Source organism: Cavia porcellus, unplaced genomic scaffold (genome assembly GCF_034190915.1).
Source record: "Cavia porcellus strain 051 isolate PalLab524CR breed Dunkin Hartley unplaced genomic scaffold, mCavPor4.1 scaffold_7, whole genome shotgun sequence".
NCBI classification, from domain to species: Eukaryota; Metazoa; Chordata; class Mammalia; order Rodentia; family Caviidae; genus Cavia; species Cavia porcellus.
Window position 1 is genome coordinate 61430555 of NW_026947490.1, and position 16640 is coordinate 61447194.

The 16640-nt window shown below is 39.5% G+C and overlaps 1 protein-coding gene across 12 annotated transcripts in view; it reads right to left on the bottom strand.

Annotated features, from left to right (window-relative positions):
- Positions 1-16640, bottom strand: part of Pard3 (par-3 family cell polarity regulator) — a 605303-nt gene that overhangs the window by 145028 nt on the left and 443635 nt on the right. For all 12 annotated transcript variants that reach the window (XM_063253682.1, XM_063253679.1, XM_063253681.1 and 9 more), the window contains one exon: positions 842-1084. In XM_063253682.1, coding sequence (XP_063109752.1) covers positions 842-1084 — 243 coding nt within the window. The remainder of the gene's footprint in view (positions 1-841; positions 1085-16640) is intronic.

Sequence of the window (16640 nt, forward strand, 5' to 3'; positions counted from 1 at the left end):
GTAAATTTTCTCAAAAATAATTGTATCTGTTAAAATTTGAAACATATTTATAGCAATTTGAAATCAATATAATGCCATAAAGTCAGTTAAAATTTTTTCATTTTGAAACAGGTTTTTACTATGTAGTTTGGGCTAGCCTTGGACTCACAATGTAGCCAAAACTAGCTTCAAACTCACAGCAATCCTCCTGCCTTAGCCTCCTGAGTGCTGAGAATATGGGCATGTACCACCACATCGAGCCTGAATCAATTAAATTTTAAATATACTTTAAAATTTTAAATAACATAGTGATTAATATACAGTCAAACTGTACTCCTGTATGCTGTACTGACAAACGTAATTTGCATCTGTGTCCTGTGGCTGCTAAGAAGTCAGTAGATTGCTTATACTATATTTCTCACTTACTAATTCTTTCCTAATATAAAATTATGCCACCAAAAACAAAGTGGCCCTTTCTAAATCAGAATTGAAATAAACTGTGACTATCTCCATCTACTTAATTACCAACAGGAAGTTCTCCTACTGATGACAGCAAATTTTGCTTAAGCAGAAGAGCTGTAATTTCCAGTTTGCTTTGTATTCAAGCTCCGGGTCTATAAGCATTTGAAGATCAAGAAGAAATACGTTGGGATCATTAGAAAAGCCATGAAAACTGCTTGCTGCTTTTTTCCATTAGGCTTCGATTTGTGTAAGTTCAATATTTTTAGACCCAACAGCTTTTTAAAGGCCATTAATAACAGATGGTTCGGGCTTGAGGACTGATGAGCAATCTACAGCCCTCTGCTGTCAAAAGCCATGGAAAGAGGATTCAGGAGCCGCATGGGGCTGCTCCCGAGCCTACCTGTCCACGGGGGAAGCTTTGGAATTCCGAGGCTTCTTCACTTGTGCGTACAAAGCATCCATCATGTGTCCTTCTCGGGGACTCTGTGGCCCGGCGTTGAGAGCCACGGACCCCTCGTAAGACGACAGCCCCCCGTACATCAGCTCGTCCTCACAGCCAAACGTCCGATGAAGATCTTGGATCTCAGCATAGTCACGCTCCCGGGCTTGTCGCTCTCTAAATTCTCGAGTTTTGGCTTGGATCCTGCAAAATTAGAACAAAGTTGAAACACAGACACTCTTCCTTTTCCAGAAAGGGTACCCAGAAATATTCATTAAAATAGGTTGCAAAGTATACTTTGTTCCCCACAGTTATGAGAAGATCCGCAGTACAGGTGCTAAGCTATGTATATTTTAGCTTGTCAAGTGATGCCACGGTGCTCAAAACCTATCACTTCTGATACCTTTAGATCATTTCAATAATGCATAATCATAATATAAATTTTAAGTTTAAATTTTCACCTACTGACTAACACTAAAAATTCTGAAATCAAGCTGGGGACTTAGCTCAGCACAGCAACTGCCAGGTAAGGTCCTGAATTCAATTCCTAATACTACCCACCCCTCACAAATAAAAAATTCTGAAATAAAACTTGTCTGCATTTAAAAAATCAGATCTTAGGATACCATTTTCCTAAAGATAAGTTTAGTTCACAAAGATTTTATTCAAATACTTGGTACAAAATGCTCCTCTATTTAAAATATATTGATATAATTTATGCAATGTCAATGGAAGTTGCCTAAAAATAATTAACTCTTGGTAGAATTTTGATAATTTTTAATAGAAAATATATTTTAATTATAGACTTAAAATTTAATCATATATAAAATGTTTACCTAGAATCAGTGAAGTCTTAGCAAAGATGTGAAGACAAGGAAACACATAAGTGCAATTGATAGGAAAATGAGTTTGCATACCCATTATATAAAACAGTATGACGAGTCCTCAGATGCTAAAAGCAGAATTATCACATGACCCAGCTGTCCCACTGCTGGGTACACAGATAAAGGAAAGGAAATCAGTATGTTGAAGAGATATTGCATCAATATGATTATTACAGCACTATTCACAATAGGCAATGTAAGGAATTGACCTAGGTGTATCCAACAATAAATGAACTGATGAAGAAAATGTCCATTATCCAATAGGATAATGTTTAGCCATAAAAAAGTATGACATTCTGTCTTTTGTCACAACGTGGGTGAACCTAGAGGACATCATGTTAAGTGAAATAAGGCCAACAAGGAGAGATGAATATCGCATATCACACACACATAGAATTGAAAATTTGGTCTCACACAGAATCACTGAATAAGACAATGTTCACCCGAAACTGGAGCAGAGGAAGGTGAGGGGGACAGGCAATCTGCTGACTGTGTTAATTAGGAGAAATAAGTTCTGGTGTTCTGTCACACAGTAGGGCAGTTACCATTAACAGGAAGGTTCTGTATACTGCAAAATAGCTAGAAGAGAGGATTCTGACTGTTTCCTTCTCATTCTCAAAGAATGAGAAATATTTGAGGACATGGATAGCTACTCTGATTTGATCATTATAGAAACATATATAGGATTGAAATACCATGCTGTACCCCATAAATGTGTAAAATCACTATCAGTTAAAATAAACTCAAAAAGTAAGTCTTAGTTACAAAAAGCAATGTTTTAGACAGAGTCTAATATTTTATTGTAAAGTTATTTACCTTTTGTCATATTTGAGGTAGACTTCTGTAAGCATAAATGATACGTAAACATATATTCACAAGAATCCAGAAAAGATACCAAATCCAGATGAGGACAGCACTATTCCTCAGGGATATGGAGGCAAAAGTCCTTCACAAAACATCAACCAACAGAATTTAACAATATGGACAACAACTTATACCATGATCAAATGGTATAATTGCAAGAACCATATTATTAACAGGGTAAGAATGAAAAGTCTTATTATTCTATCAGTTGATGCAGAAGAGTATTTGACAAATTAAACACCTACCATAACAAAAACAAAAACAAAACTCTTCAGAAAATTAGAGTGGGCCCTGCTAAGCTTCACGAAGAGCATCTACCCAAATCCCAAACTTCCACCCTACACAGAGAAGGATGAGAAGGATGGCAGGCTTTCACTCAGGTCGGGAGTGTGGCAGGGACTCGTCCCTACTGCTGTGATCCCACACAGTGCTGCGAGGTCTCCACAGTGTGGGAAGCCAGCTGCGGGAATAAAATCACAGAGCAGAAAGGAGTAATGGAGGGTCCTTTATTTGTAGAAGACATGAGAGTCCTCACAGAAAATCCCAAGGAAACTACAAAAATCTAGAACTAAAAAGCAAAGGCACAAGGTCACAAAACAGACCAACATACAAACCACCCCCACTTTTTTGAGACAAGGTCTCATTATATAGTTCACATTTGCATTGAACTTACTATGTAGCTCAGGCTGGCCTCAAACTTAACTGCAGTCCTGTTACCTCAGCATCCGAGTGCTGAGATTAGAAGCACGCACCACCATGCCTGCCTAGTATTTTATACGCTTGCAAAGAATACATTGACAATGAAATTAACACTACAATGCCATTTACAATTACTAAAAAAATACATAAATATAAAGGTTCATTTTTAGAAACACATAAAAATGCACATAGGTCAATATAACAAAAAAGTAGGATTTGTGTGCTGAGAACTGTATTACACAGCTGAAAAAAAAAACAAAATATTACCTCAGATACAGAAACACACTGTGATCATAAATGAAAATTCTGCACCCAGCAAGTCATTTTCCTCAGACTGGTATATAGGTTTAATGCAAATCCTATAATAATCCCAGCAAGATTTCTGTAGATACTGACAAGATTTTTTAAATTTATTTCAGGTTGGGGTGTAGCTCAGTGATAGAACATGTGCTTAGCATGCATGAGGCCCTGGTTCTGATCCCTCATACCAAAAAAACAACAATGAAACCCTCCAAAAACCACTATGAAATTTATATGAAAAGGTAAAAGATAGAATAAATAATTGTGAAAAAGAACAATGAAATGGGAAGAATCAAATTTCCAGACTGCAAGACTTGCAATGGTGGTGTTTAGGGGAGACAGACACTTAGATCAATGGAACAGAATAGATGCAGCCAACAAGCCTGGCCAAGTGATTCCTCATATCATACAAAAGCAGGTCAATGGAATAAAATAGATTTTTCAACAAATGGTGCTGGAGTAATTGGATATCTGTTGGCCAAAAAAAGGACTTAAATTGCACATCTTAAATAAAAATTAACTTAAAATGACCACAGATTTAAATGAAAAATATAAAGCCATAAAACTTTAGAAGGAAACATAGAAGAATATCTCAAAAACCTAGTGATTGGTGAAGAGTTCTGAGAAATGACAGCAAAAGGTTTAAAAAAAAGATTAAAGAACAACTGATGACATGAGAATCACCAACTTTTTCCTCTATGAAAGATTCTACATAGAAGATGAAAAGACAAGCACAAACCAGATAAAACATCTGCAAACCACTTATCCGACAAGGGACTGACACTCAAAATACATATGAAAAAAAATTCAAAACTCTACAAGAGAACAGTCTAATTAGGAAATGAGGAAAAAGTATGAAGAGACAGTGCACAAAAGACAGTATGGACAAGACACACCTCTGCACAAAAAGCTGGAGGACACCGCTTACCATCTGGGATGTGCGAGTTCAGACCAGAATGAACTACCACTACATACCTATTAGATCAGCTAAAATAAAAGGTAGTCACACAACCAAATGCAGACAGAGACGCGGAGAAACTGGGTCTCTCTCCACTGCTGTTGGAAATGTAAAACGATAGAGCCCCTCGGGAAAGCAACCTGGCAGTTTCTTTTAAAAAAAAAACTAACGTGCATTCAACATGCCACCCAGCAATTGTACTTCTATTTATCCTAAAGAAATAAAAACTTATGTCCATGCAAAACTCTGTTCACAACTGTTCATACCCAATTTTTACTTCCCCCAAAATTGGAAATAACCAAAATACCTTACAACATATGAGTGGCTAAGCAAACCGAAATATATCCATGACATTCCACAATATGGATACATTGCTGGCTAACACTGCCTGAACCGAGTCTGGCATATTACGATGTGACCTGAAGAAACAGCTCATCTCAAAGGCTCAGATTCTAGAACTTCCTCATGTCCCCTTCTCCAAAGGACAGAAGCACAGATTAGGTATGGTGGGTGCAGAGGAGCTTGGGGAAAACCTGACAGGTGGGACAGTTGCTTCCCGAATGCAGTGGCAGCTATGAGATCTACACATGTGAATGCAGGTAGCGCCAGGCCACATTCACACCTGGCGCATCTTCAGTTCCCTGCTGCTGATGTCATGCTGCAGTTACATCAGCTGTACTGCTAGGCAACCTGGAGGAAGCGCACATGATCCCTCCCTACACTGTCTCTGCAACTTCCTGCGAATCCAGCATTATTTCAAAACACAACAATTTGCTACACACAAACAGAATTGACATTTTTTTCTGCCTCGCTCCTCGCTCCTTCCTCACATTATCTAGCTTATCAGCATTACTCCAGTCATTTTTTCCAATATTAGAACCAGAGTCAAAGTTCTCCACTTTTTTTTTTTTTTTTGTAGCTACCAAATGAAAATACTTAACTAGTTTAGCATTTCTCAGCAGGACCCAATAACAATTTTTAAAAAGGCTTTTTGAGACAAGAGATTCTGAGAACCACTTCTCTTACTAAGCCACAGTATCTCCCAGCAATGAGGACCACAAAAAATGCTTTTCCTATTCTCCAAATCTCCCTGCGAGGGCCTTATTTCCTAGCTGAGACCCTTTCAGCTTTCTAATCTGAACAGAGTAATGGAAAGTCAGAAATTTTCATTGCAAGAGCCCTAGATACTAATAAATAGAAGCCCCACAATGGAACATCTACAAGAGAAATAGCAACTCAAATTTTAATGTCAAATTTAGCTAAAATTATCATGGATTTTTTTATTATACCCCATTTATCCATTTAAGGGCAATTATAACAGTCAAGGTTGTCCTTCTAAAAGCCAATTATCACTAAATACTGAATATCCAAGGTGTTATGTCAATAAAGTTGAAAATAGGAATTTAGGGAGACATATACCTAAATAATCTAAAATAATCTCCCCAAATTTCTTACACATCATAGTATAAGTCTCATAGTATTATGAATGGGTCCTGGATTTTTTTTTCTTCAAAATTACACAGAAAATAATATTCACTGGGAGTCAACTTCTAAGAGGTCACTGTCTCAGAAGCAAGGTTCAGCAGAATGAGGTACTTTTCAGGAAGCCCAGCTCTCAATTGATGCCTTTTACCCAAATCTTTGTATTCCAACTAATTATTACCACTCATTAAATCCAATAAATGTTACAGTTCCATCCACAGTACCTCCAAAAACACTATTTTTCTTGTAAGCTCCAATAACATAAGAAACATTATTTTTTATCTCTTATCTTGTGGTCCCCCAAACTCTGCAAGCTATTTGCATCATTCTTTTCTATTCTGCTAATAAAAGCCCAACACCCATGGGCCACCAAGGCAGGATTACTGTGGCAAACGCTAACAAACCTGGTTCCTAGCCTGCACTCTGGTGCCTTCCTAAATTCACTCTAAGAGTTAATGCAGTGAGGCTGGTTGCTTGCTAGTTGCTAATGCCCTGGAAGGATGACTTTAAAAACTGGGAACAAACTGTGGGTTTTGGGGCTGGGGATTTAGCTCAGCGCCATAAGCACTTGCATTGCAAGCAGGTGGTCGTGAGTTCGATCCCCAGTACCGAGGGAAAAAAAAACTGTGGGTTTTGTGGATTTCGGTGACAATTCACAAGCAAAATTAATACAACACAAATAATTTTCTTGATTGTGCTCTTCACAGTTGAATGTCTTATTCATTAAAAGGTAAGAAACGGAACTTTGTAACACTACAGGAGAAACTTACTTCAGAAGAAAAATGATACTTGGATCAGAAAAGTAACTAACTTTGATGTCCTAATAAACATAGGATGGTTCTTAAGGAAATTTTGTAAGAAGACAGTATTTCATATTGAGTCCCAACTGGTTCCAGATGGCCAGTGCTATGGCGGACACCCCCTCTATTTTACTGCGACCTCAGGTCACAAATTATCCCCAAGATATAGGAGTCATTAGTTTTTCTGAACAGGTTGTTGTACATTCTCCTTTTCATGTCTTGCGTCACCCTTCAGCACTGACAGAAGTAACTGATTAGCCCAAAATTTAGCAGAAGAAAATAAGCATCTATTGCTTTATGGTTCTGTTAGTCCTTCCCGTCAGGAACAAAAGAACTATTGTGAGGTTTAATTGAGCACAAGCAGCTGTATACACGACACTGATGGAAGGCATCATCCACTCGCTCCCTATCCTTGAATGTGAGACAAAAAACCTGAAATAACAATTAAAACTTGTTATCAAGACTTTTTAAAAAGTTAGGAAATTTCTTATCATTTCATGATTTATGTTCAAATATAAATATTCACACATTTCTTTAAAAAAAAAAGGTTTCCACTATAATAATCAAATTGCCTTGAACCTGCATGGAAAATAGTACACAAAATAATGTAATATACTAAATAAAGTAATAAGGTTAATTTCTTTCCTGCTGTCACTAAATTCATGCTAACAGTCTCTGTTCAGCTTGACATCAATTAATGATTTTAATTCCAGACTCTTGTTCCAGTGATCACCGGCCTTTCCTCTAATTAAAATGGATGATGCACCAAGGAGATAAAACATACAAGACTTCTGTTCTGTACCATGGCTAGTCATTAGTATTTTTGCTTTTACAATAAATGGCTTTTAGCACTAATTGCTGTCAACTCCAATGAAAAGAACTTTTTTATGCCTATGAAGGGTCCTCATCACAGAGCCAGAGAACATGCCATGTACGGAAGTTACTTCTGAGTGACCAAGTCCTGTGTAGGGAAAGTCCTTGGTGTAAGGAATCACTCAGTGATACGCAAAGTACCTCTCACTCCAAAGACAAGAAGGTACAATACATAAACCACTCACGACATTCTTAAAAAAAGGAATGCAAGAAATAGAAATTGGACTTTAATTATTTATTATTTTGGTACTCACTACTGAATTCGGAGCCCCGTGTGTGCTAAGCATGCACTTTACCATGAGCTCTCTTTTAGTGATTTTAACTTTAAAAAGTGCTGTTAATATCTACAGAAGGGACACTGTACTAATACTGGTTTATCAAAAAAAATTCTGAATAGATTTCAGATTGCTATAAATGATGTAACTGTCAACGATCCTTCCACAATTGTTCAAGATCTTATAATCAAATCTTTTGGAAACTGTTTTATCCTGACTGTATTTTCTGCCATTCCTTAGTTTCATTTTAGGAACAAATTTCTTGGATATTTTCCCAACAGCTTTCCTTTCTCTAAAAATCAGTGTAAGAAATTCATCAAATAAAACCTAATTTGGGCTGAGGGTGTAGCTCAGCGGTAAAGCACTTGTCTGATATGCATAAGGCCCTCATTTCACCCCCAGTAGCTCAAAACAGACGAATACCCTGAATTCAGAGCAGAGTGCATTTCTAGATGTAAGCAAATAGGAAGATAAGTTGTTTCAAAGAGAGTTTTAGTCCACTGATTGTTTTAGGTGCCCTTTAAAACCCCTCTGCAAATGGTGGACTTCAAAACAATGGTGTCTCTGCCCATCAATCTTCAAGCTCACCTCCTCTTGGCAGTAAATCTAACTACTGCAAGAGTTCAGAGGCTGCCAAATTTGGTGTCTGTGCCTAGATTCCCCAAAGATGGACGTTATTCCGCTAAACTTCTGTATTAGTCACTTCCCATCACTGGGACAAAATACCTGACAGCTACAACTGAATGGCTGGCTCATGCTACTGGTCCATGGCTGGCTCCAAAGCAGAAACAACATGGTGGCAGAGCCAGGCTGCTCAGTTCCAGGCAGCCAGAAAACAGGGAGAGAACGGAGGAGCAGCAGACCAGAACACTCCTTTCCATGTCGCAACCTCAGGACCCTCCTTCACCCAGGCTCCACCAAGTAGCACATTCAGCCATAACTCATCAGTGGATGAATCCCCCACGATCCTGCCAACTTCCAAAAGCTGCCCCCTGAACACATGAACCTTTTGGGGAACATTTTAGATCGAAACCATCACATTCCCTACTTGGGAAACAGCTCCAAATGTACGTGGAATTTTAATATCTGTGTACTATTAGGGTAAGAGCTCATTGGGAAGATGGCGTCCATATACTAACTGGGTTTTGGAGGGTACAAGAACATCTAGTGTGAGCACCACTGTGCAAAATACCTTTCCAATTCCAAGGAAGAGGAGTCATTAAAAACTGGGAACATGTTAAATGGCATCTACTAATACTAATGAGACGGTTCTAGTTTTAAAATATAAAGTATAATATAGATAAAGAAAGAGAGAGATAAAAGGAACTAGTCACTGAGGTATTACCAACCATTAGCACAGTCATAATTTTTAAAGAATCTAAGCAGTTAAAAGACCTCTCACCCTGACGAGCATTACACTAAAGGAGAAGGAGAGGCTGAACATAGTTATAAAATTTTCCCATTGTGCTGACTGGTGGGCTGTTCCTGTGAACTACAGCAAAGCTCTAAACTACTATTCTGAGAAGCACTGTCAACGCCCATGTCCCTCTTCCTTCCCATGGCTCTGAAACCACCCGTTTTCACAATACACTGTGTGACATCAAGTCTGTGTCTTTTCTTTGCTGCTTTTTAAAAATTTTTTGGTGCTGAGGACTGAGCCCAGGTCCTCCAGCTTGCTAGACAAGTATTCTTCCACTGACTAAGTTCCCAGCCTACATCGTTTTAAATGTTAATACAATTAAATTCTCTTTCTCCTTTAAGGAAGGTGAGTGATCACTGAGAGAAGGGACATTATAAAAACAGCCATAATAATCATCATAATAAAAATATTTTATACTATCATACTCTATCTTTAACATATAAAAAAACTTTTTCTATTGACTACAAAAGGACTAGAATGCTGTTTTACCATCCAAAATACATACACATGCACTGAGATTCATAATGCTCAGGCTCTCACTGATATCAAAGCATCTACAATTATTTCCAATTCAAATAGAGGCTTCAATGCCTGATATACTTTGCTTGGTTCTCATCAAAAACCAAACTGTTTTCCCAACTTCAGTTGGAAATTATGAAGTCTCCAGTGCAAAGTTACGTTCTAAACATACAGGCAGCCCCAGGCTGCCTCATTCCATTATGGCTCTAAGCAGTGAACTTCCACAAAGCAAATGAAAAGGACTTAAAAATCCTTGCTCACTTGAACTAATGATAAACAAAGAAACACATCCCACTGGTCAGAGTTGACATTTCTGATGGGTTCAAGAGGTTACAGAAATTCTGAAAATGACTGCAATAGGATTAAGAAAACCACAGAGCTACCATGAGAAAGTTAATGTTTAGTGTGTATGTGTGTGTGTGTGTGTGGTGCTGGGGATGGAATGAACCTGGATCTCACACATCCTAGGCTTCACCCTAGCTCAGAATGTTAATTTTTAAAAGGTGACTTCTATCTGAAGGGCAAAAATGACCTACAGGTAAAGGCTCCTGCCAGTACTGCAAGCATACATCACCCGCTGAGAAGGACCTAACCAACTGAAAACACAACAGTTCTGCCGAGAGTTCCAGCAATTACTTAAGGCAGATACTGAGAATGGCTGGCAACAGCAGGGAGAAACAGTGCCAATGAATGGGAACTACACTCAGAGATGCACCAGAGTTGCCAAATGACACACCAGAATCTGGGATGTGTGACTTCCAGATGCCTAGTTCAATGGTCCAGCATTAACAACCCAAGGCTTTTCAGGGTAACATCAAGCAATGCAGTCTCGGGACTTCTGCTTCCTTTACAGAGCTGTGGGTATGTCTCACCTACTGCGGGCAGTGCATGAGAAATTCATTACAGCTGCCTTTGGAATACTCAGAAATACTTCCAAGCACAGTTTACCACGTAGATGTAGATAAAAATATTATAATAGCTATCAGCTGTGGAGAGCTACAAACTGCAAACCAGCTAGCGTTACAATTCTCACCTAACAGAATGAAAAACATATGAGGTAAATGTTACTTGAAAGTTGTGGAATTCAGCCGTATAATACAGCTAATATTTCAGCTTTCAGACTTTCTTTCTGTCTTTCCTTCCCATCTATCTACCTGTTCACACAGATTCAGCCTTGTTCCAGAAAACGTTTAACATGGTAACTCATAAAATACAACATAAATCAAATAGGAAATAGATACCTATATCTATCTATCTATCTATCTATCTACCTATCTCTATCTATCTATCTATCTATATATATATATGTGTGTGTGTGTGTGTGTGTGTGTGTGTGTGTGTGTGTGTGTGTGTATTATATATATTTTAAACAGGGAAAATTAGGATGCTACAGACCAATATGTTAAAAGTAGTATAAACACAGTTATAATGTCTGTTTTCATGTTTTAATTTTATTATTAGTTTTGGGCCTTTTGGGTAAGATAGAGTGAAGCATATTTAAATTTTATAAATTTTACCCAAACTTTTCTGTAGATTTAGAATTAGAGTAACTGAGAGCTTTAAAATGTGTGCTTTAAATAGGGGAGATGCACTGGGAGGCTTAGGAAGGGGGACCACCATAGGCTCAAGGTCAGCCTGCGCATGCTAGGTTCAAGGCTGACCCGTACCACATTGTGAGACCGTGTCTTAAAAACAGAAGGGGAGAGGGAAGAATACATGGAAAACAGAAAATTAAAAGAAGGAAATAAACAGTAATAAGGTGAATGCAGCAGGTGAAAACTATAAAACAGATGCAGATTACACTGGTTTGAAACATGCTCCATCAGCAGCTTCTCCTGCAGTTGGAGGAGTGTGTGGACGGGGTGTGCATGAACCAGGGCTTCCCAGCGACTGAATTCTGCAGGTGAGCACAGACAAAAGCACAAAGTGAGGGGCCTACGGATGTTCTGTAAACAGTATGTTGAGAGAGTAGAGATTTTCCAGCCCTACTGCACTGATGTGCGATGCACGTGGACTGGGTTAGCACTTGGGGAAATGATAACTGCATCCAGCAACCTAAGCAAGTATTTCTCCTGTAAGGCTAAGAGGGGTACCGTGGCCTTGGCTCGACCAGGAGGTCAACGGAGCACCTCTCGGGGCCTGCCAGTCTCACCCCTGGCCTTACCCCAGACTGTGGCTTCTCTAGAAGAGCCCTGAGCCAGTGTGGTGGCACGTACTTACAATCCTAGCACTCCGAGGCTGAGGCAGGAAGATCACAAGTGTGAGCCCAGCCTGGGGAATTTAGTGACTTAATGAGACAGTCTCAAAAATAAAAAAAAATGTAAAAGGGCTGGGGATGTAGACCAATAGGAAGGTCCTGGGTTCAATCCCTAGTGACACACGTATGCAAATATACACACGCGTGCACACACACATACATACATCTGAGCTCTGCAGGCCCAAGCTTGTGGCAGGGAGCATTAGCTAAGGCAAAGGACAGATCCATCCACTGCTCTCTCTGGGACAGCACACGCTCCAAGGACCTGCCCCTGCAGAAGCAGAGGGGAAGCAGCTGACAAGAACAATGTCAAATTTAATCTGTGACCTGGGCTCAGAAGATTCCAGTTTACATTCACCATCAAAATACATCAACACTGGAGGGAAAATATTTTAAATTACTTCATAGTCCTTTCAATTTTTCAATATTTTTATCTTTTTGTTTGTTTTTTGAGACAGAGTCTCGCTATATAGGGTAGGCTGGCTTTGAACTCACTGCGTAGCCCAGGCTGAGCTCAAACTCACAGAAATCCTCCTGTCTCAGTCTCCCAAGTACTGAGATTATAGGTGTGCACCAGCATGTCTGCCTGCACTATTTATATCTTAAGTAATATTCAAGCTTCACAGATGTGCGTGATTAAAGATATTTTGGGTTGTGAACATGTCACAACCCACAACTACAGAGTGTCACATTTTCTAATCTTTATGTGTCATGTTACTTTTTTTTTTATTGGTACATGTTGGCAGTACTATTCCTTGGGTGGAATTAATTCATGTACACACATCTGAATTCCTGTTTTCTTCCCTTTCTTCCTCTCTCTGCCCCCTCTCTCTCGATCCTCTTTCCCTTTGAGAAAGACCTAGCTCCCCATTTCAGATGATCTGTTTTTCATTTTGCTCTCTATGTATAATTTACACACATAGAGTACTACTCTGCCACAATAAAAGATAAACTGAGTCATCCATCGGAAAGTGGGTGCACTACACGATCACAATGTGCAGGGAAACACATCTTAAACAGCACATGGTTTTTCCTATACGATAAACCCAAATTATAAAGAGCAAAGTAAAAGGTTTTCTATTTTTATACAGAATCAGTCAAAATAATTTTTGAAATCCGAACAGTTGCAAGGGAAATATTTCACGATTAGTCAGTAGGAAGAGGAAGTCTACGCTGAATATTTAAGCAGTTTGGGTTGTAAATCTATCCCTGTCTCCAATTTTTCCTAAAGAAGGAAAAATTTTTATTCTCAAAAGAGGCCCTGCCAATGTCCAAGGTGAGGACAGAAAGGCTGCTCAAAAGAAGCGTTGTTACACCAGCATGACACACACATGACACGCCGCACAGTGTGGACTTCAGCGAGACTCCTGCGCTCACTTCCTCTGTTAGGAAATCCACTTTTTATGACATAAAATATATGTGTAAAAATTGCTACTGCAATACAAAGTAGAATAAATTTCTTAAATGCTAGGTCTAATTGATTTAATAGCTAATTGCTTGTTTCTGGACCCAAACAGTTTTACTCTGGATCTCCTGTACATGTAGATTCATGATAGCTCCCCAAAGAGCAGCCTCACTACAGGTACTGGGACGCCGATTAAAAGCACAGTTGAGAAGTGTATTGTGCCGTAGGTGAATTAATAATACAAGCAAAACCATTATGTAAAAATCACTGTTTCACTGGAAATATCTGAGTATGCATTATAAAAGTATTTTAGAAAATGTTGATAGAATTCTGCATTGAAACACAGAAGTCACCTAAAACTGCAAAGGAAAAATATTTAGGATATGAAAAATTGTACAACATTAATGAAACCGTCCCCTTTAGCAGGTTGCAAGAGATGGAAGCAATAAAATGTTTCTTTCCATTGCTCTGTTGATCTCTAAATGACATATTTGCCTGTGGATGAATCTGAGTTCATACATTTACCCAGTATGTTCACTTTGTAGGGACAAGAAACCCTTCTAGAATGGAGGTTTACAGTTCTCAGTAATTCAATGTCATATTATATATACTAAGGCACACTGTGCCCTGACCTAAAGAGAGTAAGCATAAAAGTTTGAGCTGGTGAGGACTAGAGAGTCTTCCCAAACACAGAGCAATGATTTAAATGAATCAATCAAATAAACAATGGAGCCAGGATGCGGCTCAGAGGTAGAACACCTGGTGAGAATACAAGACAGTCTGGGGGCCACCCCCAGCACTGCAAAGCAAACCAATAATAAATATGTACAAAAAATTGAAGATTAAACCAGGCACAGTGGTACACACCTGTAATCCTAGCACTAAAGAGGCTGAGGCAGGAGGATTGTTGCAAGTTCGAGACCAGCTTGGGCTACAAAGTGAGCCCAAGTCCAGCCTGAACTGACCTGTCTCAAACACACACGCACACACAAGAACCTGAGTATTAACCAGTAGAATAAACTCAAACTTGATTCATAAATTTCTCCATGTATATACTGTGCACCTTGGGAAGCTACACAATATTAGAGTAACCATTCTACTTCAGAACAAAACAGAACCAAAACAGCCTTAGAAGTATTTGATCAACAACAACGACAAAAACATCTAAACATTCACCTCTTAAATAAAGGGGTGCCATTTTAGTGTTTCCATTGTCAGGCATGAGACAGAAAGCAGTCCGGCCACAGAACTGTGTCCCAAGTCACTTGACCTGATGCCACACTTGTGTTCTGGCTGTGGGAAGACTTAGCAATGGTAAAACGTCACCAGACTCTCATCCAACCCAGGTGACTCAGGGAGGCAGGTATCACACCTGGCTGTACCTGCTCAAAACATGAAATGCAATATCAGAGGAAAGAGCCCAGTGACTGCAGGAACAAAAGTGTGCAGTGGCTTTCCAGAACCCTAAAGGATAAAGACTAAGGTGTCATCACTCATGAAAATGACTCCTAAATGACTCTCTCAATTCCTTGTTTCTCTCATCTGTTGAGTTTTCAACAAGGAGTGAGTCAACGGTAGTTAAGAATCTTTCTGGAAGCACAGAATACAACTTAAGTAGAAAATGTCACAAATGTGAAAAATCAAGAAATAAATGTCACCCTGCAAAGGCAAACAACACAGTGGGGGCTCTCAAAATGCTTGCAGAGGACTATGTCCTTCCACAGGAGGGAGCGATTGGCCAGGAGCCATTTTGGAGTGGGGCCAGAGAAGCCCAGAACCAGAACTGCTGCCGGCTCCCTCCAGCAGCTCCTCTCGGGGCACAGACTTGAAACTGGTTGGACTGCGGGAGCCCAGTGAGTCTGGTCCCGGGGCAGGCCTGCTAAGGTTGTCTGCTACTCGGTCATAAAGCAATGGCTGGCTTGCGGGGACACAGTGGCAGGACTCTACAGGCTGTCTACAGTGAGTCCAGGGAGAATCCTGGAAGTGGACTATTTTTTTTTTCTTTTTGTCTTTCTTTTCTAATTTGTTTGTTTTATTCAGTTTGTTTTTTTACTTCTCTTTCTCTCTTGTTTTCTTTTTTTATTAGTGTCAGTGTGGTTCCTAGCTTCCTTGTGGTTGGGGTTTTGTTCTGTTCTTCCTTTTCTCTCTCCCAGCTCTCTGTCCTTCACTCTTCTGCCTCAGTTTCCCAAGTTGGTGGGATCCATCTTTGTCCTCCAATCTACTTGTAATCTTTTTCTCTTTTCCCCCTTCTCTGTTTTCTCCTTAATCCATTTTGAATCTTCACCCTTGAGGACAGAATTGGCATATTATGGACTCATATGTTGTATATAATTGTTTTGCATTCTGTTATATGGTCCAGATTCAGTTTATATGGTTAAAAGTAGTGGGGCTGGGGATTTAGCTCAGCAGCATAAGTGCCTGCCTTGCAAGCAGGCAGTTGTGAGTTCAATCCCTGATACTGATTTTAAAAAAAGTAGCAAACCAGGAGTTGGCTCAGTTTATAGTTTTGTAGGCTGTGTTTGATGATATTGGTATCACTACAGCCAAACTTGACATAACTGTTCTAAATAGCTGTTGGCCCTGATAATCCAGGACTGAGATTGACTAGGGTCACACAGAATACTGTGGCACAGCACCAAAGGACCAGGGAGTAGGCCAAGCAAGCAATAGCTTCTAATCTCCAACAAACTGAGGAGGTCAGATCTTCCAACACACTGAGAGCCCAAAGCCAGCTACACCTGGAAGATACCTCAGAGAAATGATCATACCTGGGTGTCCTAAATACCATCAAGAAAGCAACCCACCATAGGCAACCAGTAAGCATCACTCCAGGAAATAAACTAAAAAAGAAAAGAGAAGACACTTAAACAAGACAACCTCAGACATCCAGTTCACCAAAGGCAAACCCAGCGGGCAATGAGGCTGGAAAACCCAAAAACCCCCTGCCAGGTCTCTCTGAAGTGGTAACAACAAAGCAATTGAAAGACTCTCTGGAAAAACTGAAATCTGAAATAACCTCTCAAA